We start from the raw sequence: 22,965 nt of genomic DNA, 5'->3' as shown, positions 1-22,965 counted from the left end.
GAGGGGAGGACAGTGTAAGAAGATGGAGAAACAGGAAGAGGCGGGATTAGGAAGGGCTTTAAAAGCCAAGACAGGCAGGAGGAGAACCAGGAGGGTGCAGAGTCATGAAAGCCTAGAAAGAAGAAAGTTATCTAGGAGAAGAGAAGGATCAGCTGGGTCAGAGGCTGCAGAGAGCTTAAGAAGAGTGAGGACTGAAAGAAAGTCACTAGGCTTGATAATTAAGAGACCTTTGGTAACTTTGAAGAACGGTTTCTGTTGAATGATGAGGTTGTAAGCTTGGCTGTAGAGAATTCTGAAGAGAAGGGGAGGGAGAGGAAAGGAAAAGGGTAGAACTGTGAAGGACACAAGAGAGAGAGGACCACAGCTAGTGGAGATTGAGAGATCATGTGAGGACAGGGAAGCCATGGACATCTTTGTGAGCAGTAGGTGAATAGCCAGTAGGCAGAGAGAGATTGAAGATTGGGAGAAAGGGATGCCAGGTGGGGCAGGAGAGACAGATTAAGTTGAATGAGGAGGTCAGAAGCAGCGAGTCAGGAGGAGTCTAAGCTGAGCTTTAGCAGAGAGCGTAGGGTACAGCTTTTTCCAGGAGTTTGGCTGTGAAAGGAAGGAACGACATGGGACATTAGCTTGAGGGGTTTGTAGGGTCTGGTGAAAGAAGGTTTGTTTTTTTCTTTTTTAAAAGAATGTTGTTGTTCAGTCGTCTCAGTTGTGTCTGACTCTTCATGACCCCATTTGGGATTTTCTTGGCAAAGATGCTGAAGTGGTTTGCCATTTCCTTCTCCAGAGCATTTTACAGATGAGGAACTAAGGCAATCAGGGTGAAGTGGCTTTGCCCAGATTCACACAGCTAGTAAGTGTCGGAGGCCAGATTGAACTTGGGTCTTCCTGTCTTCAGGCCTGCTGCTTTATCCACTGTGGCACCCAGCTAGGGAGACCTATACATATCTGTCGTCAGTGAAGGAACTGAATGGTTTGAAGATTAGAAGGGTCTGATTGACAGGCAGTTTGCTGGAGAAGAGGAGAAAGGATGTGATCAAGTGAAGTGGAAGAAGGATTGCAGTGATACCTACTAAGTAGCAGAACCTTGTGCTAGATCCTGGGGTTATGAACGTGAAAATGATCCTGAATGTGAAAACATTGTGATAAAAGTGAACACTTGGTAACATATATTCTTTTTATTATTACATAGGTATGCAAAAGTCACTTTATCTGTCCTGAGCTAGATTAGGCTGTTTACAGCACTACCATTGCGAAGAGGGGAAGAAAGTTGTCAGTATGTAGTAGAACCTATTCCTTTTCCCAGAGACCTGTAATTTGCTCTTCTTTGTCCACAGAAAACAGACCAAATGTCTGTTTCAGCTGAAAACCCACCATGTAGCTCATTGTACATCCTGTGTAGGGACAAAGTGGTGAGTCAGCCATCTCTGGTCTTATTGACTTGAACACTGAGGAGGGGGTTGGTGAGGAGGCTGCCAGAGGGGGCAGTGAGAACCTCGCTGTGGAAAATCTTGTCTCCAAGCAGCTTTTAGCCCACGCTGGCTCCTGCTCCCATCTCTTGTTGATTCACTCCCACAGTTCTAAAAAGAGCTTTCCTGATTTCTCTGAAATGGTACATTCTTGGTTGGGGGGGGCAGGCAGAGGAGGGAGGAACCTCTGCTTCTTTCCCTTGAGGCCCTGAGGAATTTCCCCCCCTAGAAATCTGTGTGAACTTTTCACTTTGGCATAACAGAGTCGGGGCCTCGGATAGTTCTGAGCCCTGTATCTCTTAGAGGATCTCTGTTACCACTGCTCATTTGTCTGTGGTTGAGTTTACCTTCTGATGCCTCTTTTGCAAGTGACTCTGGCATTGAGGCATTCGTTTACCAGACATTGAATGACGGTGTGTTATGAAGCTAAAGTAGACTTCTGACAGGAGTTAATGTTGGCAAGCAGGGCATTCTGATTATTGGAAGGTTGTAGTTAACTGCATGTGTCAGACATGGGCAGCTGGGTGGCACAGTGGGCAGAGCACTAGGCCTGGAGTTTACATGTGACCTCAGACACTCACTAGCTGTGTGACCCTGGGCAAGTCACTTAACCCTGTTTACCTCAGTTTCCTCATCTGTAAAATGAGCAGGAACAACAGCAAATATATCAAACCTGGATTGTCATTATGCATACTGATTTTTGTATAGGACTGATAAGAGGAGGAAAGTGTGATGATTTGATTTTTCTGTAGATTCTGAACTCTGGGAATTTATGATAACTTAACAGGCTTTCAGGAATCTTTACTCCTACGGTTCATTGCCCTGATCAGGTCTCTGTTCATCCATTTTTAAGTTTCAGCTCAGAAAACACTCTGTGTTAGTAAACAGATACTGAAGCAAGAACACAGTGTCTTAGGATTATGCTTTTTCATTTGATTTGGATAATGTCTGCCACTTAAAATATGTTAATTGTGTGTAATAAGGAACTGTTCATCTGCTAGCTTAGCTTATTCTTAAGAAAACAGACAGTGTTGAATGTATAAATGTGATCACGTGGATTCTTTAGATGCTTGTGAGTGGATTGTTGTAGGAGAATGACCTGAGGAAGATGAAAACTCTTCAATGTATTTAGATAATTTTGTGGAAATACATTTTAATGGGTTAAGGGAGGAGGGAATAGTTCGAATTCTGTAGGCAAATATTTAGGTTCTCTGGCCTGGCTTCTATAAATATCCCAGACTAAGGGGGTGTAATATATAATGCTCACATAGCATTCACATTTGTGTGTGATGTGTGCCTTTTTTTGTCCACATTTAGTGGCTCTGGAATCTGGTCCCTGAGTGCCCTGGAGTGTGTTAAATGTGGTCTCTTTTCCGTAGACCTAAGCTCCTTCATTAGCAGGATCCCTAGAGGATTGGGAATGTGTACAGAATCTCTTGCTTTCTGGTCTGGGGAGAAGGTGGAACTCTTCCTCTGCTTTTCTGTGTCTTTTTGTTTTGTGTCTTTCCCCTTCCCCCAAAGAAGGCTAGCAAGGGGAGGAGCTCCCTGTTCTAAGCACACTTGGGAGTCTTGACTTGAGTGCTTTTCAGCTTCCTGTGGGCAGTCATTCAACTCCGGGCCATCTCAGCTTGCCTGTGGGTTGGATAAACTGGGAACTACTCTCTCCAGGGAGAGTTCTCCGTCTGATCTCAGCAGAAGGCGTGTGAGAGTGGCCTTAAAGAAGGTTCTCAGTGGCCTCTGAAGACAAGAGGAGCCTTTTCAAATTTTCTTTAGTCAGAGTGTGTCTGTTGCTTTGCTGGGGCTGTCATGACGCTGCTGGAGCCTGAAATGCTAATGACGGCTGTGCGCTCAGGTAATCACCAGAGCTTTTGTTTATAAACTTGTTTTCTGGGCTAGGCCTATCATCTTTAGAATGGCTAGATGACCTAAGGCGTTGGACTTCAGGGTGAAGGCAAGACAGAAACTAGGCTTATTTCACTGGTATTTTCAGTCTTTTATTGTGAATTAACAGTTGATAATTTTCCTCTGTTTTAAAATGCCAACATTCAGAATCAGTGATGAGTGCTATAGTGGCTGAACTCAAGGCCCTCTTCAGAAGAGAATTGCGGGGAAATAAAACTTAGTCTAATCAGGTATTTCAGAGATTACTTTAATGAGGGATAGTGCAGTGGCTTTTGTTGTTTTATGCATTGCTATCTTTAGGGCTGTCAGGTCTTGCTGCTATTCAGTTCGACCAACGTTTTGTAAGCGCCTCTTAAACATGAAGTAATGTTTGTCTGTCTCCTTGAAGTCCTGAGAAAGGTTCCTTCCACTCTCAGTGCCTGGCTTCTCTTGGGTGGTGGGTATCTTCATTTACTGCCCATTGTTTATCCTGGAGACGTTCCAGATGGTGAGTACACATTTGGGGTGACAACAGCCAAGGATGAAGGTGTAAGTCCTGAGCCTTACTATGCACTGTCTCTTGCAGTAGACGTTGCCTACCTTAGAAGTAAACTTTTTTTTTAACTCCTTTTGTTTTTAATGGGCTTGTCTAGATTGCCAGGATTTTTAAACTTTCAGGATAGCACTCTAAAAATAAGGGAGTGTTCTTGTGTTATTTTTAGACTTGGGCTGAAATATTGTGTAGTATTTTCCTTTTTTTTTTTTCATAATGAGAACATATCCTCAAAGATTCGTACAAATGGCATTTGATAACCTCTTCCCGTCCTCTAGCCTTCACTCAGAGGGGAGGATAAGATTCATTGTTAGTTCTGGCATAAGCCATCACTGGCAGATGAGGTCTCTCGGTTTTCCTTGGGGAGTGCTTAGGTAGAGTGAATGCTCCAGATAGTCATCAGTAGAAGCCTCAGCTTCCACCAGGCATCCCTGTGCAGAAGGGAAAGGAGGCAGCAAAAACCACTCACTTTTCCTTACCTCTTCTTCCTGACTCTCTAAGTCAGTTTTTTAGTGAGCCGTTGCAAATGTGGTTTTCTGTATATTTCCAGGTTGCTTTGCCTTTGCCTTCTCCCTGCATCTCCCCAGTCTGGTCTCTATCTTAATGCTTCACATCTGTCTTTGACAAAATTACTGGCATGCTTTCTTTTATGACAATATTTTTGTCTTACTCTGTTTAGGTTTTGTCCGTTTTGTTTTGGAACAATGCATTCTCAAACAATTTCAGTGAGCCTTTACTTCTAGTTATAGAACTCATTATAGGACATCTAACACCTGTATTTGAGTAGTCCCTCAAATGACAGGAACATTTTTGCTTTCTTCATGGGCCTCTCAGTACTCTATTTACTAAGACTTCCTTAATCTTTCCTTTTCCAGTCTAGGAGCTTTTCTCCCTTATGACATATGTTTAGACTAGCCTAGCCACCCATCTGTTTGTCCAGCCACTTCATGAAAGTTTCAGGGGAAAATGGTGTGTAGGGCAGGATAGAGAAAATTGAGCTGGATAGCAGGTAAGGGTGGGATGAAAAGTGTAGGCAGGCTTCTCTGCCCTGATTTCTCTCTTCTCTTCAGTTGATGGATTTGCTGCTCCTGGAAGGTTGTCGCCTGTTCTGTGGAATGTCGCAGCTATCTTGCAGCTGCCCAGTGACGTATTGACGTCAAAGGAAACAAAACAAATTCTTGGATAAACTGCAAAGGGTGGATTTTAGAGAAATTGAAACAGTTGCTCAGTGGATTCAAGGTAAACCAGTCTGCCAGAAATGTGAAGGCAGTCATTGGCATGAGGCACTAACTTTCTCGCAGTAATACTCTGGATCTCACTCTGATAATGGCGGTTGCAAAGCCGTGCTTCAGCTATCTTCTGATGAGTTACTTTTGGTTCATTATGATGGAACCCATTTGAATGGTCACCCATGTTGGGGCTGCCTCATAGGAGGTGATGTGCTCTAGTGCATACTGTCACGGTAAGACCCCGGTAGCTTTTTGTATGCTGTATACACAGTTAGAGAGAGAGTGCCAAGAAAAAGGCATGAGCCCAAGCATCTCGGGATTGAAAGGCTCCTCCAAGGTCACCGAGGCCAGCCTGTGCCTGAGCAAGGGAGTCCTCCTATAACTTCCTGGGCAAGTAATCACTTAGTCTTGACTTGGAAACCTCTAGTGAAGGGGAATCGTCACCCTGGAGATAGCCCATTGGGAACAGCTCACAGTTATGTGAGGAAGTTTTTCAATGCATTGAATCAGATCTTGGCACCCCAACCCCCCACCCTGCTCCTGGCTGTGTTTTTCTGGGAGAAGCAGAAGAAGGCTGACCCCTCTTCTCGTATTTGAACATGACTGCTTGTTGGGTTATTGCTGAGTGTTCCTCTTTTACTGTGAGTCTGCTTGGTATGTTGATCCTGGAAAGTTTGGGTTTAGAAATTTCTCTCAGCACACAGGAACAAACCAGAGTTTGGTTCTATAAGCATCCTGTAGACGAGGCTGTTAACACATTAAGAAAATAAAGCCTACAACTCTTTGTACCTGTTCATTCTTGCCCGCATGTTTTTTGGTGATGAGGAAAGGAGACAGCAGCTGTTACTCTCCTGGGCTGGCATTCCTGGAGGCAGCAAGATGAGCTTGGGACTTCGCAAACCAAGAGTAAGGGAAGACTGAGGCAAAGCAGCGTGACTTGTGTCCATGCAACAGCATCGTAATATTAGGGCTTCGTTGCTGATGGATGAGGAGACTTAGGTCGCTGACCTAAGGGGCCCCGTCTCTAGGTTTGGGCAGTTCAGGTCTCCCGATAGCAGTCTTGTGCCGGTGGCAGAGGGAGGTAGTCTCCTCTGTGTTTTGGGCTTGTCATGTACTTGACCTGTAAGAGGCGCCGTCGTCAGTCAGCTCGACAGAGGCCTTTGGTGTGTCCTTGGTGACCTTAGCATCTGTGTCATCTACCAGTCAGTCAGTCAGTACCTATCTACTAAGCACCTATGACGTGCCAAGCCCTGTGCTAAGCACTGAGGATGCAAAAAAAGGGTAAAAGACAACCCTTGTTTTCAGGGACTTCTCAGTCCCGTGGGGGAGACAGCATGCAGATGGAAACATGCAAACACAAACAAGCTACAGATGGGTTAAATCAGAAACTAACCCGAAGAGGAAAGGCATGAGAAGTCAGAGGGACCAGGAAAGGCTGAAGGCAGAGATGAGATGGGAAAGCATTCCAGCCCTGGAGAACAGTCAGAGAAGATGCCCGGAGTTGAGAGGAGGTCCTTGTGGGAGCACAGCCAGGAGTCTGGTGTCACTGGATTGCAGAGGCTGTGGGGGGGAGGGGGGGGAAGGTGCAAGAACACTGGAAAAGCAGGGGAGGGGGCAGCTGATGAAGAGCTTTGACTGCTAACTAGAGGATTTCATATTTTGTTTTGGATGTGATCTGAAGCCACTGGATTTTCTTTGAATAGGGGAGTGATAGAGGTCAGATCTGCACTTCAGGAAGATCCTTTCCTTAAAATGATAGGTAGTATCTATCTAACACCACCATTAGCTGTAATAGACCCAAACAACTGGAAAAATATTAATCGCTCCTGGGTAGGCTGAACTGATATCATAAAAATGACAATTCTGCCTAAATTAATTTACTTAATCTGTGCCATGTCAATCAAACTACCAAAAATTGTTTTATAGAGGTAGAAAAAATAATAAAATTCATCTGGAAGAATAAAAGGTCAAGAATATTAAGGGAATCAGTGAAAAGAAATGTGAAGGTAGGTGGCCTAACGGTATCAGATCTCAAATTGTGTTACAAAGTGGTAATCATGAAAGCAAAGTGGTACTGGCTAAGAAATAGAGTAGTGGATCAGTGGAATAAATTAGGTACACAGTACACAGTAGTAAATGATCATGGTAATCTAGTGTTTGATAAACCCAAAGAAGCAAGCTTTTGGGACAGGATCTCACTATTAGACAAAAACTGCTGGGGAAACTGGAAAGCGGTTTGGAAGAAACTGGATATAGACCAATATCTCATATACCAAGATAAGGTCAAAATGGGAACATGATTTAGGCATAAGGGGTGATATTACAAGCATATTAGGGGAACATGGAAAATTTTAGTTGACATGTCTATGGGTAAGGGAAAAATTTATGACCAAGCAAGAGATAGAAAGGATCAGGGGATGTAAAATAGATAATTTTGATTACACAAAATTAGAAAGTTTTTGTAAAATCATTGCTGCCAAGATTAGAAGGAAAGCAGGAAACTGAGGGGAAGATTTTACAGCAAGTTTCTCTGATAAAGGCCTCATTTCTCAAATGTATAGGGAACAGAATCAGATTTATAAAAATACAAGTCATTCTCCAAGTGATAAATGATCAAAGGATATGAAGTCAGTTTTCAGGTGAAGAAATCAAAACTATCTATAGTCGTATAAAAAATGCTCTAAATCACTATTGATAGAGACATGCAAACTAAAACAACTCTGAGGTACCACATCAGATTTGTCATTAGATTTGCCATTTTCCGTTTCTGTCATATTAACCAGTGTTAGAGGGGATGTGGGAAAATTGGGACAGTGATGGTGCTGGCAGAGTTGTGAGAGCATTCTGGAGAGCATTTTGGAACTTTGCCCAAAAGGGCTATAAAACTGTGCATACCCTTTGATCCAGCAGTGTCACTAATAGATCTGTATCCTAAAGAGATCAAAGAAAAAGGAAAAGTATCTCCATATTCAAAACCAGTTATTTAACAACTCTTGTAGTCGTGGCCAGTCAATTAGGAAATGGTTTGAACAAGCTGTGGTATATGATTGTGATGGAATACTATTGTTTTATAAGAAATGAGGAGGAGTAAAAAAAAAAAAAGAAATCGTGAGTAGGATGCTTTCAGAAAAACTTGGGCAGTCTTTCATGAACTGATGCCAAGTGAAATGATCAGAACCAGGAGAACATTGTACACAGTAACAGCAGTTCTGCACAGTGATCAGCTGTGACTGACTTAGCTGTTTGGGTCAGTACATATTACCTGGTATCTGTTGTATCTATGCTTATAGATGTGTATGCTTCCTCCTCTGTTTGAATGTGGTTTCCTTGAGAGCAAGGAATGGTTTGCTTTTGAATTTAAAGCTTCAGAAGGCCTAGCCCAGGCCCAGCAAATAATACAACCTGCCTATTTCTAGACCCCATGTCTTTGAAACATAGGCTTTTAGACCTGCAAGGGACCTTACAAAAACCATCACGTGTAGAAGCTGGCAGTCTTTTAAGGGAAGAGAGCCGTTTTGGGGTAATATTCTTAGAAAATATCTTTTGAAGAGCCACATCACATGCATTTATTATTTTACCCAGTTTGTATAATGTAAAGTAATTGACTGACCAGTAATAATTATTTCTTGTTTCCAGATGCCACTTATTACTCTGAATATATGTGCCCTAGGAATTTGAGAGAGTCTGAAAGATCTCCCGTAATCTTCCACTATAATGAATATTAATACATTAACTTTATTAGTTCTGCAAATTGTCATGTTAAAGGCAGGATGAGCCTGGTTCTGAGGGGCAAGTATGAGGCAGAAGAACTGTCACGGTAGCAGCAAGCCAGAATGGTTAAAAGGGCAATTTGTTAATGGAAGCAGTGACTGAGGAGGGGAGGGAAGTCCAGCTTAGTGGGCTCTACCTTGGGCAAAATGGAGGGTGAGCGAATGCCAGAGCTCAGCCCTGTCTGCTTCTAAAGTGAGAGATTCAGTCATTTCATTACTTGTAGTCTGTAACTCATCTGCCTTTTATTGAAATGAGTCAACCCCCAGACAATAATACTTCTAGTGTCCATAGTGCTTTGCAGTTCACAAGTACTTTACTTAAAACAGCTCTGTAAGGTAGATAGTAAAAGCATTATTGGGCCCCATTTTGTAGATGAAAAACCTGAGGGTCCAGAAGATTCGACGTAGGTGTGAAGTGACTTGCATAGGACAGACTGAGCTTGTGAAAACACAGACTCTGCTGGTTTGGGCTGTAAAAGCTGCAGGGATCTGCTTCCAGAGTTATACTTGTTTTGGAAGTTACCGGTAACCAATCCACAATCTAGTTGAACCCTTTGGATTTTGCTGATGGGGAAGCTGATGCCCAGAGACGCTTAACCAAGGTGATGGTTTGTTAGTAGCCAGCTGTAATTAGAACCCAAGTCTCCTGATTCCCCATTCACGGACTTTTATACTTGAGCACAACTGAGAATGCTCTTGTCTCAACCATATTGCATTATTTTCTATTTGGTTTATGTTTTACTGGGTTTTTATTTCAAAATATTTTATAAGGCTTGGTTACTTCTTAACTTTCTTCCCCACTACCCCCACCTCCTCACTGATCTTTGATTTATAGATGAAGTCAGGACTCTGCAATGTTAAATTTGGCTTTCAATAAAGGAAAACAGCTTTCTTTACCTTCATATATCTAGTCTTTCTTCTTTCGTGCAAATTGTCATGCTGCTTTATTATTTTCTGGTGCATGGGTTCTAGGATGCTTTTAATCTGAAAATTAGCACGAGTGAATGCCTGCATTTCCATCCTCTCGAACACAAGCAGTGCTGAAGTGCTTGATTGCGTTTTGCACAGTTCTGGGTGCTGTCTGTGCTGACAGAAATCTTGGAGCCACGTTCCCTTTCCTGTGGCATTGAGAATTCAGGGACTGGGAAACATGGGGCTCTTGATTGATCAGATTGACCCCATGTTCCTCTTGATGTCCCCAGCACCTAACGGGGTGTCGGGAGCCTGTGGCCTTGAGGCCACATGTCTCACTCTAGGTCCTCAAGTGGCCCTTTGACTGAATCCAAGAAGGATTCTGTGAAGTGTGGATTCAGTCAGAGGACCTCACTTGAGGACCTAGAGGGCCACATATGGCCTCAAGGCCACAGGTTCCCCACCCCTGAGTCCTAGAACAGAGGTGTGATAATTCAGTACAAGTTGGTTGAATTGACTTGAACGTTCTTGAAAGGGGCTAGAGTGGGGAAAATATGATGGTCTTCAATGGAGGGAGTTCCATCCTTCATGTTCCATACATCCTAGCTATTGGGTTTCTAGGAACACATAACAAAGTGTTTTATTTATAAGAGTACGGATGTAGTTCTAAACGTGTATCTGTACTTGCATGTAGGCCATCTGTTGTCAGTATCCAGAGATTCCCCCATTATTATGGCCACCCTTCTGTGATGATTGCGATTCTAGTAGCAAAGGCCTTTGAGGCATCAGGAATGGCATACTTTGGTGAAGTGGCTTTTGCCAGCTGAGTTGTTTTGCCAGCCCTGAGGTTTTTTTCACCGCTAAAAGAAACAACGGAAATAACATTCTACACTATGCTGGGGATTGGGGATACACAGCTATGGATGAGAGCGACCTTGCTTTTAATAACAACAATAGCTAACATTTATATAGCACCTGCTATGTACCAGGCACTGTGGAAAGAGCTTTACAGATATTCTCATTTGATCCTCACAGCCACCTTGGGAAGTAGGTGCTATAATTATATCCTTATTTGATGAGGTTGTCTCTTTGTGTAGACCTGGTCTAGAAAAAACAGACTCACCGTATACCTCTCATCAAGCTTGATTTCCAGTTGAGGGAAACGGTGTGGTCTAATAAGAGCTCTGAATTTGAATTCAGCACACCTGGATTCTAATGTTGTCTGAATGAGTGTGTGATTCTAATACACATACCAGTTTATAAGGTGCTTTCACAAACCTTTTATTTTTTGAAAACCTCACACCAACCCTGTGATTTAGGCAAGATAACACATCTTCATTTGATGTGTCAGAAAACTGAGGCTAGGAGAAATCAGGCAACTTGTTTATGGTCGCATAGACAATTTGGGGGCAGGAGTGAGATTAGACCGATGGTCTTCTAAGCTCTACGCCAATTTTCCTTCTGTGGTGGTTGGCTGTTGTAAGGCTATTAGGCAATTGTTTAATCTGGTTTTTTTTTTTAATTGTTTAAAAATGATTTTGGACTCAGATTTAGTATATGCTTTGATTTTTTTTTCCAGTAGTGAGGATGAATTTATATTGGAATAGTCTCTTGCCCAGTTCCCTTTGTGACCATTGACTTAATAAGCTATAAACATTTTTTAAATGCCTACTATGTGTCAGGCAGTATGCCAAGTACTGAGGATACAGATATACAGAAAGACAGTTGTTACCCTCAAGGTGCTTACAATATAATGGGGGAACACAACACAAAAAAGAAAGCTAAAAAGGAGTAGGGGGGGAAGTAGCAGGCATGGTGGAAAAGCAGAGAAGTAGTCCAAAATGAGTGCGGCCTTGTGAGAAATGACGTGGCATCTGAAGATGTGTCTTCCCCCCCCCCCGCTTCTTAAATGGAGGTTGAGGTGTTCGTGGCTCTCCCTTCAGTCTGAGGGGTTGAGGATAGGTATGTGAGCACCAAGGCTGGCAATGGATCTTATAAGGTGGTTAAGATTTCCCATTGATGAGTTTACTGGGGGCATGGTGAAACAAAAAAGTCCCAGATGAGAAGAGCCAGGTGGAAACTGGGCTGTCTGAGGGCAACATTTATTTTCAGGCTGGCTAGTTGGCCTTACGGATCATGGAAAAGAAGAAAACCATGTGGTTCTCCTGCTGATAGAACTTGTGACCCTGCCTTCGTTAAGGTAGCACTTTAACGTATTGCCTGGCCAGACTAGCTTGCTCTTGTATTTGTAGTTATTTCTTTTATAGAAGGCATGCAAAGAAATTTCTTGTTGTGTGTCTTAAGCCGCTAACCTAAACTTTTTAGTGAGTCTCCAGGCATATGTTAAGCACCCACCTTGCACCAGGCATTGTGGTAAGCACTGAGGATATAAAGAAAGTTTATCGAGTAGGGGCATGACATGATCAACTGTGTACTTCAGGAAGATGACTTTCCCAGCCAAGTGGCGGGTAGACTAGAATAGGAAGAGATTTGTGGCAAGGGGAGCCATTACCATAATTCTGGTGTGGAGTGATGGTGGTGTCAGTGTCAGAAGAGAGGAGGGACTGTCTGAGAAAGATCCTGGTGGAGATAACAGGACCTGACAAAAGATTGGGTAGAGAGGCGGACTGAGAGAGTGAGGCTCATGAGCCCGAGTGACTGAGAAGATGGTGGAGGGTTTGGGGAAGCAAGGTGAGTGCAGCTTGGACATTTTCAGTTTAAGATGCCTGTGCCATCCAGTTTGAGATGTCTAATAGATAGTTAGAGATGTGAGACTGAAGGTCAGATTTGAGAATCATCAGCACAGAGGTAAGGGAATCCATGGAAGCTGATAACATCACCAAGTGAAGTGAAGTATGGATTGTACTATAGAGGGAGAAGAGAAGAGGGTCTGAGACAGAACCCTCTGAGATACTCATGGTTTTCAGGCATGAAGATCCAGCCAAGGAGACTGAAAAGGAGTGATCAAGAAAAGTAGAAATAGAACAAGGATAGAGTAGTGTCAGGAAAACCTAAAGAAGAGAGAATGTTTTTTAGTTACTTGCATTTCTTCTTTTCCTTTTTTTTTGGGTTGCATTTTTTTCTAAAATATTTTGTTTTAATCAGCCAAACTCCACCTTCTTACCCTCCCACCCCAACTCCTTGTTCCCAATTGAACACAAAAAACCCAAAACTCATTACGAGGTGTGCAGTCAATCAAAACAAATTTCTACATTGGCCATGTCCAAAAAAAAATACTTGTCTCGTTCTGTATCCTGAGTCCTTTTCTCTGTTGGGGCTGGGTAGGCTCTATCATTATTAGTCCCCTGGAATTCTGCTTAGTCGTTATGCTGATAAGAGTTCAGCACAACATTTAGTATTCCATCATATAGACCATAAATTGTTCATTCTCCAGTTTATGGACACCCCCTCAGATTACCATTCTTTGTCACCTCAAAAAAGAGCTATCCATGGAGTTTGTTTTCCTTAGAACTTGTTTCTCCCCTTTAATTTAACCTCCCTCTAATTACCATTCCCACTGTCTCTTCTTTCTCTCCTATTTCCCTGTTAAATGAAATGTAATGTATTTCTCTTCCCAACTCTGTGTGTGTGTGTGTGTGTGTGTGTGTGTGTGTGTATGTGTATGTGTGTGTGTGTATTCTTCCTTCTTCTGGTTGGTTCAGATGAGAATGAGGTTCAAGTATCAGGCTCTCCCTCCCACCATCACCACCACCTCTCCTTCCTTTGTATAGATGTCTACATGTCCACATGATTATGTGAGATAATTTTTTCTAACCTTCCTTTCACTTCCCCCGCCCCCAGTGTATTTTTCTTCCCCTCTTTTTCCATTCCTAAAATCATCAAGACATAAACAGAAACATTCCTAGGCCTTGTGTAATTGGATTCTTTCTGTGAACCCTGATGATCATAGGGTTCTCAGAGGACACATGTATCCTCTCCCCATGTTCACATGTAAGTCGTTTATCCCGGTTTAGTGCTTGGTCTTGTTCATTCAGATTTACCTTTTTATGTTTCTCTTCACTGCTGTGTTTGAACTTCAGAGTTTCTTGGCAGCTCTGGTCTTTTCATCAGGAATGATTGGAAGTCCTCTATGAAAGGTCTGTTTTTTGTGGCATTATACTCAGTTTTGCTGGGTGATACAGTCTTCACTGAAAGCCCGTAGTGTTTGCCTTCTGGAATGTCATATTTGACGTTCTGCATTCCTTGATGGTGTTGGTTGCAAAGTCTTGTGTGATTCTGAGTGTGGCTCCTTGACATTGAATTCTTTCTTCCTGGATGATCTCAGTATTTTTTCTCTGATCTGGAAGCACTGAATTTTGGCAGCGATGTTGCTGGGAATTTTCATTTGGGATTTTTTTCAGGAGGTGACTGAGTTCTTTCTATTTCTACTTTGTCATCTGGTTCTAGGCGGTCTGGACAATTTTCTTTGAAGATATCTTGAAAATTAATGACTGGCTCATTTTTTTGGTCATGTTGTTTAGATGGGCCAATGATTCTTAATTTTTTTTCTCTTCCGTTTGTTTTCCAGGTAATTTTTTTCCCTTTGAGATAGCTTATATTGTCTCCAGTTTTTTTTTTCAGTCTTTTGGCTTTGTTTTACTATTTCTTGTTGTTTCTATGTTGTCTTCTTGTTTGTATTTAATATTTATTGTTGCCTCATGAAGTCATTGGCTGCCATTTTCATTTTCAGAGCTTGTTGGTTGGGCAAAGTTTTGTACCTCTTCTGCCAAGTTGTTAATTCCCTTTCCAATTCTTTCCTCCATAGCTCTCATTTCTTTTCCAGTTCCTCATTCAAGTACTTTCATTTCACTTATGAAACTTCTTTTTTTAAAGCTCTTGCTTTATCTCTTCCAGGAATTCATTTTGAGTTTGTACCTAAGCTGTGTTTTTCTCTGAGGCTGTGCTGATGGGTGTTTATGTTTTGAGGGCCTCTGTCATAGTAATAGCTTGTTTTCTTTGTTTATCCTTCCAGCCTGCTTTCTGAAAGACTTCAGACTTGATGGTAGGGCTCTGCCGTGCACACTTCTGGAGGGAAGGTTTGGGCTTGTCCTGTCGCTGCCGTCCTGGAGTGTCGTGTTATTCCGGGGTCTGAGGGGCAGACGGAGACCTTGTAGACTTTCAGCGCTCCTAGAGTGGTCTGACTGCTGCCCTCTGTGTCTGATCCCCGCGAATACCCGACCTAGGTTTGAGTGTGAGCAAGAGTAGACCCTGCTGGGCGCAGCCACTGTTAACTAGCTGGGAAGCACTGGTGGTTCCAGGTGGTGTAGCTGTAAGCTCCTTTTTGGTCTTGATTCCTTTCTTGATTATTGCTCTGCAGGCCGAGCCTGATGCTGGAAATGAGACTTCATTCTAAGCTTGAGTTCTGAGCCATGCTGCTGCTGGCTTCTGAACTTTCTCCTTTTTTCAGTGTAGTACCTGGGGCCTCTCTACCTGGCAGTGACACCCCCTTCTGCAATCCACCCTAAGTCTGTGACTCAGGACTGGGAGGTGTCAATTGACCCCCGTCTCTTTGGGCCTGAGCCTAGCCAGGTCCTGGTCTACATCTGGTTCACAGCCTCTCTGTCATTGGAGTGGCCTGCCTTGGCGTGCTCCTTGTTTGGTCCCATCCCAGTGTCTGCAGACCTTCCTCTCTGTCTCCGTGCCAACGTAGGCTGGCCAAAGGCTGAAGTTTTTCTGCATTTCCCTTTCAGTATTTGGTCTGGTACCTTTCTTAGATCTGCTTGAAACATTTGGGATGAGGAGCTCGCTGCATGGTTTCCTGTCGTTCTGCCATCTTGTCTTGGCCGCTACTTACATTATTTTGTTTCTGGGTCCAAGTATTGGACCAGTATTAGAATGTAGGGATAACTTGAGCCTACAGTTGAAGTGTGCCTGCCAGTAAAAACCCATCTTTATGAATGTGTGTGTGTGTGTGTGTGTGTGAGAGAGAGAGAGAGAGAGAGAGAGAGAGAGAGAGAGAGAGAGAGAGAGGGAGAGAGAGAGAGGGAGAGGGAGAGGGAGAGGGAGAGGGAGAGAGAGAGAGAGAGAGAGAAGGAGAGAGAGAGAGGTAGAGAGAGAGAGAGAGAGAGAGAGAGAGAGAGAGAGAGAGAGAGAGAGAGAGAGAGAGAGATTCATATGGTTATATATCTGAATCCTTATGTAAAGTACAAGATATGTTTCAGGGAGCAAATTTCTGACAGACGAGGTCAGGAGTGCATATTTCTGTTTGGATGTTGTAACAGACAATACAGTACAATACAATGTGATACAATACTATTTATTAAGGTGCTGATAGTGGGATGGGATCCAAAGAATGCAGCTGAGGGGAAATGAAGAGGTCCCTCCAGTCAGAGAGGCACACTCAAGTTGGTTCAGTTCATCTGAATCCTGCCATGTTTCGTTGGAAGTCCTGAATTCTGACATGGGAGTGGCTACCGGCTTTGAGAAAATGTTCTCTTCAGCGGGTTTTGGCTAAGGAAGGAGGGTTGGTGTTTGAGATCTGTGCAGCCAGGGCACTCCCCCAGCCCTGCAAGAATGTAGGCAAGGAGGAACTCCATGCCATTAAGCTGTTCCCTTTGACCAGTAGAGTTTGTATAAATCCCTTTCACATTTTTGCCTTTGTTTCTTCTTTGTAAGATTTATTAAAATTTATCTTTGCAGTGTTTGTGTTAGCCTGTGTTCTTGGCAGAGTTGGTGATCCCTCCTGTGCACACAAATGTACCCTCAATTAGCTAAGCCTTTCAGAAGTTTTATAAACTGGAAGTACACAAAGTTATTTTTTGTTTTTGATGGGCAAGAATAATCTCAGCTCCCTTGGGCATAAAATAGTGACGTTATTTTGAAGTGTTTAAACTGCTTGAAAGGGCATTTCTGTGGAACAGCTTGGTATGAGACCATGGAGTATGTGGAAAAAGTGCTCATGCATTTGCTCTCCCTCCCTCTCTTTCCCTTCCTCCTTCCCTTTTCTCTGTCTCTGTTTTCTCTCTCTCTCTCTCTCTCTCTCTCCTCCTCTCTCCCTCTCTCCTTTTCTTTCCCCCTCTCCTTCCCCCCCCCTTGTTTATTTACTTTAGTCAATTGGGGTTAAGTGACTTGCCCATGGTCACACAGCTAGTAAGTGTAAAGTGTTTGGTCTGAGGCCGGATTTGAACTCGGGTCCTCCTGACTTCAGGGCTGGTGCTTTATCCACTGTGCCGCCTAGCTGTCCTCCCCCTTCACTTCCTTGTCTTTTCCCTCTCCTTCCCTCCTTCTTATTCATGTCACCTCTTTCTCCTGTGTCTGTTTCTTTCTCCTCTTTCTCCCTCTCTTCTTTCCCCTTTCCCTCTTCCTTTTCATCACCTCTCTGTGTCTCTGCCTCTCTCTGTCTCCCTCTTAGAAAGACAAATACACATATCCCTGGCACTTAACACAGTGCCTGACATAAATAAGCATTTAATAGTAAGCTGGTTGACTGATTGACATGTAGCACCTCTATTCTCTGCCTCAGACTCAGGCCTCCATTTGATAGCCCGTCATCTCTAGCCTTGCCAGTGGAACCTAAGGTGGTAGATTTCCTCATCCCTTTTCTGAGCCTGAAGATGTTTCATCCTGCTATGTCAGAGTAATTTAGTTTTCTTCTGTTTGCTATCATAAAGCTTTTCTAGAGTTCCTATGTACAACTTTAAAGTTTCTCAGGTATAGTGAGCGCCTTGGGGTGAAGGAGGTGTTAGGCTTCGGTCAGACTCTCCGGTCAGACTCTCCCCTCAGATGCTATGGCTTTACCTCTCCCCTCAGATGCTATGGCTTTACCTCCTGACCTTTGGCTTACCCTATTTGCTTGGTGTTGAGGAAAGGTGGGGAAAGTATTTTCCAGCTCTCTGCATTCTTAATAAGCAGCCTGGTTGGTAAGCAGAGCTTAAAAGTTGGGGTGTACTCATGGGAGGTAGAGACCCACTATTGAGAGAGAACAAATAATTTCTGACTAATTATGCAAACCTACGGTAAGATGAGGGTGTTCCCCACTCCCACTGCATGCGAAGTTGTTTGTGGTGCGTCTTTTCTCTCCTTGGGGGGCAGTAAAAACTCTGAAGAAAAGGCTTAGTCTTATAGGATCTCATAGTCATTTAGTTCTGTGACAAAATGGAGTTTCGTTTTACAGATGGTGAAATTAAGGCTCCAAGCTAAAAGCCCTGCCTCTTTCTTCCCTGTCCAGCATTCTTACTACTCTGCCTTGTGCTGACTGCCCTGTGCATTTGGGGCTAACCTGTGCTGAGCACAACTTACAAGTTTTGGAGCTTACCTGAAGGCAGGCAGAGGCATCCTTTCCTGCCTCTCTGTCTCAGTAGCAGGCCCAGAAAAATGCCTCCTCTTCCTGCCAGGAGCTGAGCTCCCTCAGGGAGCCAGGGATGCCTCTGGGTTTGCACCGTCTTCACCTATGAGGAGAGGGAAACCCCAGAGAGCATCACGGTTATGGTTCCCAAAGCGTTGTCTCTTCCTTTCCCACATTTTAACTAATTTATGGCTTAGATTAGAAAAAGACTCAAGAATCGCTTGAGAAATGCATGTGACTTACTGGGGGGAAAGCCATTCTCGTTTCTGGTGTGCTCCCTAGCTGCTTTAGCCACAGTAACTGCGGAATGCTTTTTCTCCCTTCTTGTTTCTTGTTCCCCTGTTCCCCTTGAGACAGCTGGTTACATAGAACTAGTTTGGTCATTTTCCTTTTTTCTGTGTGCTGCCTTATTTGGTTTTCTGTTTCTTAATTCTGTAGCTAAGGACTTCAAAACTCAGGCATGTTGATTGATTGGGTTTTATCATCTTTCATTAAGTTCGTGAAATGTTCTCTTGGGTTTTATTTCCTTTTCTTTGCATTACAAGCAGAACTGTCTTTTGGGTGAGGCAAGTTAGCCAGAATTCCATCCTTTGCAAGAGGGGCAGCCGCACTCCTGTGGGTTCTTGGAAAACGGAGGAGCCCAGTAACTTCAGGAAGCAAAAAGAGGGGGTCGAGGGCATCACCAGCTGGGGCCAAGAAAGAACAGCCCTGAGATGCCCGACAGTGAACTTGTGCCTGGCACTAGGGGCACCAGGAAAGTAGTGCCAGCTGCCCAGCATCCTCATTTCCTTTTCTTTTTGGACTTGTTGGAATTTCTCCTCCTCTGATTGCTTCTCCCCCCCCCCCCAGATTTTGATTTTGACCAGGTTTTTAAATGTCAGAGCGGGGAGGGGTTGTTGGGCTTTCATTGACTTTTGTCCTAAGCCCCCACTACCTCCTAGGAGAGTCTTCAGTCTGTCTCGTATCCCTCAGTTCTAGGCAGTCCCCTGGAGACTGCTGTTTCCAGTCGTGACTGTTGCCAGCTCCTAGGATTGGAATGGTCACCTTTTTGAATTAGCTCCTAGGATTGGAATGGTTACCTTTTTGAATTACAATGAAGTAAAATTTCTAGCTCCACCTCTCCTGGCCTATAACCAAAGTCCTGTATTTGAATAGCCCTGATACTAAGCAAAGCCACTTGAGTTTCTTGCCATAAACGTGCATTAGGAATTTTTTCCGATGTAGCAAAGCAGTCACTTTGGATGGGAAGTAAATTTAAACCTAGATATCGTTAGAGTAGGAACATTTGGTTTATGAAGGTCATTGTTGGCTCTAGATTAAAAAGATCCTTTCCCCTTCTCTTCTTACCCTAAATGTCAGAAACCTGAGGAACTTCACAGTGCTTGGTTTTGGTTGGTGGTGGTTTTAATCTCGCTAGTTAACTAACAATAGTTCTTCCACTTAGGAGATGTTTGAGAATAATTTTCTGTTGGCTTTGCCCTGAAGAGTAATAATTTATTACCTAGCAATAAGATCCTGTTGTTAGGGCAGTTTGTCAATTGACTTGTGTGTTAACCTTTATGAAATCTTCAGTTTGGGTCATGGTGACCAGTATCAGTATGTTTGAATTTGATAGGTATTTAAGGATTGAAAAACCAAACCAAGCTATTGCATCCTGTGTATATTTCTGAAACAACAATAGACGATGCTAGAATGAAGAAAAAGGCATTCTTCTGTCCGCCTAGAGCTCATATGCTCTACTAGACAAGATACCTAAATAGGCTGTTTTCAGATGAAAAGTGTGAAGTCTTCTTGGAGGAGACGTACTCTGCTTGGAGCCTCTGCTGGAGGCCAAACCTAGGAACAGTAGCTGGAAGCTTCGGTAGGGCAGATTTGATTCAGGTCAGTTGCTTCCCTTCCTTTTGAGGTAGGTGTAGCCTGCCCTGGGAGATACTCACTGGAGGTCTTCAGATGGAGCCTGGGTGACCCTTGTCAAGGTTATTGCAAGAAGTTGTTCAGGTTTGGATTGGACTGGGAGACCTCTGGGGTTCAGCTGCAAGGTTCTTTGATTCCGTTATTTTCTGATGTGAGTGAACTTCCAAGGATGGATAGACTTGTAATAGAAAGAAAGAGTGGCCCCTCCAGGCAGTAATCATCCATGGCCCTGCAGATGATTAAGCGCTCAATTCCTGTAGGTGGTGTCAAGGTGGGGTTCAAATGGAATTAATTTCTGTATCATCCTTGTTTGAAATGAAAAATATAATAACAATAGCTAACATTTATAAAGTGTTTCCTGTATATGAGGCACAGTTTGCTAAGTGCTTTACAATTATATTATCTCACTTGATCCTCACAACAACCCTGGAGGTAGGTACTACTATTATCCCCATTTTACAAATGCAGATACTGAGGCAAACAGAGGTCAAATGACTTGCCCAGGGTCATACAGCTAGAAATGCCATTCAGTTTTGTATCAGATTCTGTGGATATAGAAGTAAGGACAGTCTCTGTGCCCATATTACTTGTGATTTAAGTGACAAGCTGCTACCTGCCACATAGAAGCCATGTCTACTTCAGTTGTTTTTTGCTACTGAGGATTTCATTGTTTCTTTTTGATATGCTTCAGTTTGTCACCTAGAACAGTTTCCTGCTTCAGCCTCTTGAAAAGTGTCTTTAACTAGATGTACCCCAAAGCTCCTCCGCTTGTCACTAAAGCAGTAAGAGTCATTCCAGTGAAGTTTCAGTCCGGCCCTGTCAGCTTGGATGTGTGCTGTTAGGGTGCTGTGGCATCTTGCCTACTACCAGCCTTTGCCTTTGGCTCTCACCTACAGCCCCCTGGAGTATTGCTAGTGCCAGGGTGTTCCCACAGTGAGGTTGGCCATTATGAGATGGGTAGTGTTCATGGAATGTGAACTGATATTTTGGCTGATTGTACTGTCTCTCAAAATTTATTTCCTTGGGATGTTGAACACCTTTGACCCTGCTTTGCTCATAATGCAGTTCAAATGCTTGAGGATCGTTCACTGGTAAACTTGCCTTTTCCGAATAATTTTCTCGTGTATCGTTACTGTAAGTTCCAAATTGCTTTTGCCCTTTGGAAGCATTTTTGTCTAGCACATGAGTTATTATGTGAAATAAGAATTGGAGAAATTACAGTTTAACAAACGTTTCCATAAACTGCTCATGGTAGAGATAGGTTTACGAATTACTTTGAAGCTGAAAGTTGCTAAGTGACATTGTGGTTGTGCATGTGAGTTTCTTGATTTCTACAGGATGTTCGTCCCTTTGCCCTGTAGCTGGATGTCAAGAGTCAACATGTCCAACCAGTGAAACGTTGGCCACTGCCAGCGTGACATCAGCACCATGGTGCTTGAGCGGCTCGTCATCCCCGGAGACTAGGGCAGGGCTTCTGGCAGCTTGTGAAAGCGTCTTTTTCCAAAGTCTCCCTTGCCAGCTGTGACATATACAATAGGAATGAAGTTGGGAAACGCTCTTCTTTTCTTGGAGGCTCTCGACATCTCATTCTCATGGAAAGGGAGAGAAGGAGCCTTTCTTCTCTCTGAGGAACCTCTGTCATACAACCAAGCGTTCTGGAAGTAGTGGCCTAGGTTCCTTTAATGAGTCAGAGAGGAGTGATTGAAAGCAGTAGGGTTCATTGGTATCATAGGAGATGCCCTGGACTTGGAATCAAGAGACCTGGATTTGAATCCTGCTTCAGATGCTTTGACTGTGTTACCATGACTGTGCCATGTAACCTTTCAGAGTCTTGGCCCTCTGTTCTATAAAATGGGATTGGAGAGGCAGTGTGTTCTAATGTATACAGAGCTGGTCTTCTTGACTCAGAAAGATCTGAGTTCAAATCCTGCTGCCTGTGACCAATCCTAGCTGTGTGACCATGTGCTGCTGCCACCTGGTGCAGGCTTTCACCCCACCTCACAACCTGGACTGTTGTAGCTTGCTGGCTGGTTTCCCTTCCTGAGCTCTCCCTCCTCAGTCCAGTCCATCCTTCTCTCAGCTGGCAGACTGAGCTTCCTGAAGCACAAGTCTGATTATGTCACTGTCCTTTTTGGTAGAATCCTTTGTCTCTTTCTTGCTTCTGTGCACAGATTGAAATCCTCTGCTTGGCCCTCACCACTTTCAGGACTTTTTGATGCAGTGAGATGCCTCCCTGCTCTTCCTAGAACACGGCCCTCCATCTCCCCAGGCTTCCCATTTTCTCTGGCTGTCCCAACATCCCTGGAATGCTCGCCCTCCTCCTCTCTGCCTCCTGGCTTCCCGGGCTCCTTTCAAGTCCCAGATAAAACCTCACCTTCTCCCAAGCTCCTAATTCTTCTTAACCGTAACATCTTCCCACTGCTCCTCATCTCCGGTTCTTCCTGCCTGGTGCGTGCTGGCCCACGGGGGTTTTTGTGTTGTCTCCCCTCTTAGACTGTATTTAATAAATGCTTGTTGACTGACTTTCAAAAGTGAGTTTGTAGGATGCTGAGATTCAGAACTGGAAAGGCCCTGCGAGGTCACCTGGTCCGACAGATGAGGGAAGGGAGTCTTGGAGAAGTGCCGGGACTCGGTCCCTAGGCGAGGGGAGCGCCTGCTGCGGGTGCTTGCATCATTTGTCGTCCAGCATTCTCAGTGAACTTCATTTCTTCTTTGTTTAAAGAGTAAGTTTGAAGACTGAGGAGTACGTAGTTAGGTGCTTAATAAATGCCTGTTAAATGGGATACAGTGATGAGAACAGTGGTCCTGGAGTCACAGAACCTGAGTTCAAATTCTACCTCTGACATCGCCTTGGGCAAATCATTTCATCACTGGGCTTCTGTTTCTTTGTCAATCAAGTGAGGAGTTTGAACTCTTAGGTTCCTTCCAGCTTTGGCCCTGAGCCTGTGACTTTGAA

The 22,965-nt window shown here is 43.7% G+C and overlaps 1 protein-coding gene across 2 annotated transcripts in view; it reads left to right on the top strand.

Moving 5' to 3' along the window:
* Positions 1–22,965, top strand: part of MRTFA (myocardin related transcription factor A) — a 151,437-nt gene that overhangs the window by 11,149 nt on the left and 117,323 nt on the right. Inside the window, exon 1 of one of the 2 annotated variants that reach the window (XM_020982676.2) lies at positions 3,089–3,318. The exons of the other annotated variant lie outside the window; for it this stretch is intronic. Within the exon in view, the coding sequence (XP_020838335.1) occupies positions 3,273–3,318 (46 nt within the window). The 5' untranslated portion in view covers positions 3,089–3,272. Of the gene's footprint in view, positions 1–3,088; positions 3,319–22,965 lie in introns of those variants that run through there. 2 annotated transcript variants of the gene reach the window in all.

The sequence above is a fragment of the Phascolarctos cinereus genome, unplaced genomic scaffold, assembly GCF_003287225.1.
Source record: "Phascolarctos cinereus isolate Bilbo 61053 unplaced genomic scaffold, phaCin_HiC Scaffold_1;HRSCAF=81, whole genome shotgun sequence".
In the NCBI taxonomy this organism is placed as follows: domain Eukaryota; kingdom Metazoa; phylum Chordata; class Mammalia; order Diprotodontia; family Phascolarctidae; genus Phascolarctos; species Phascolarctos cinereus.
This window is presented reverse-complemented; position numbering and strand designations above follow the sequence as displayed.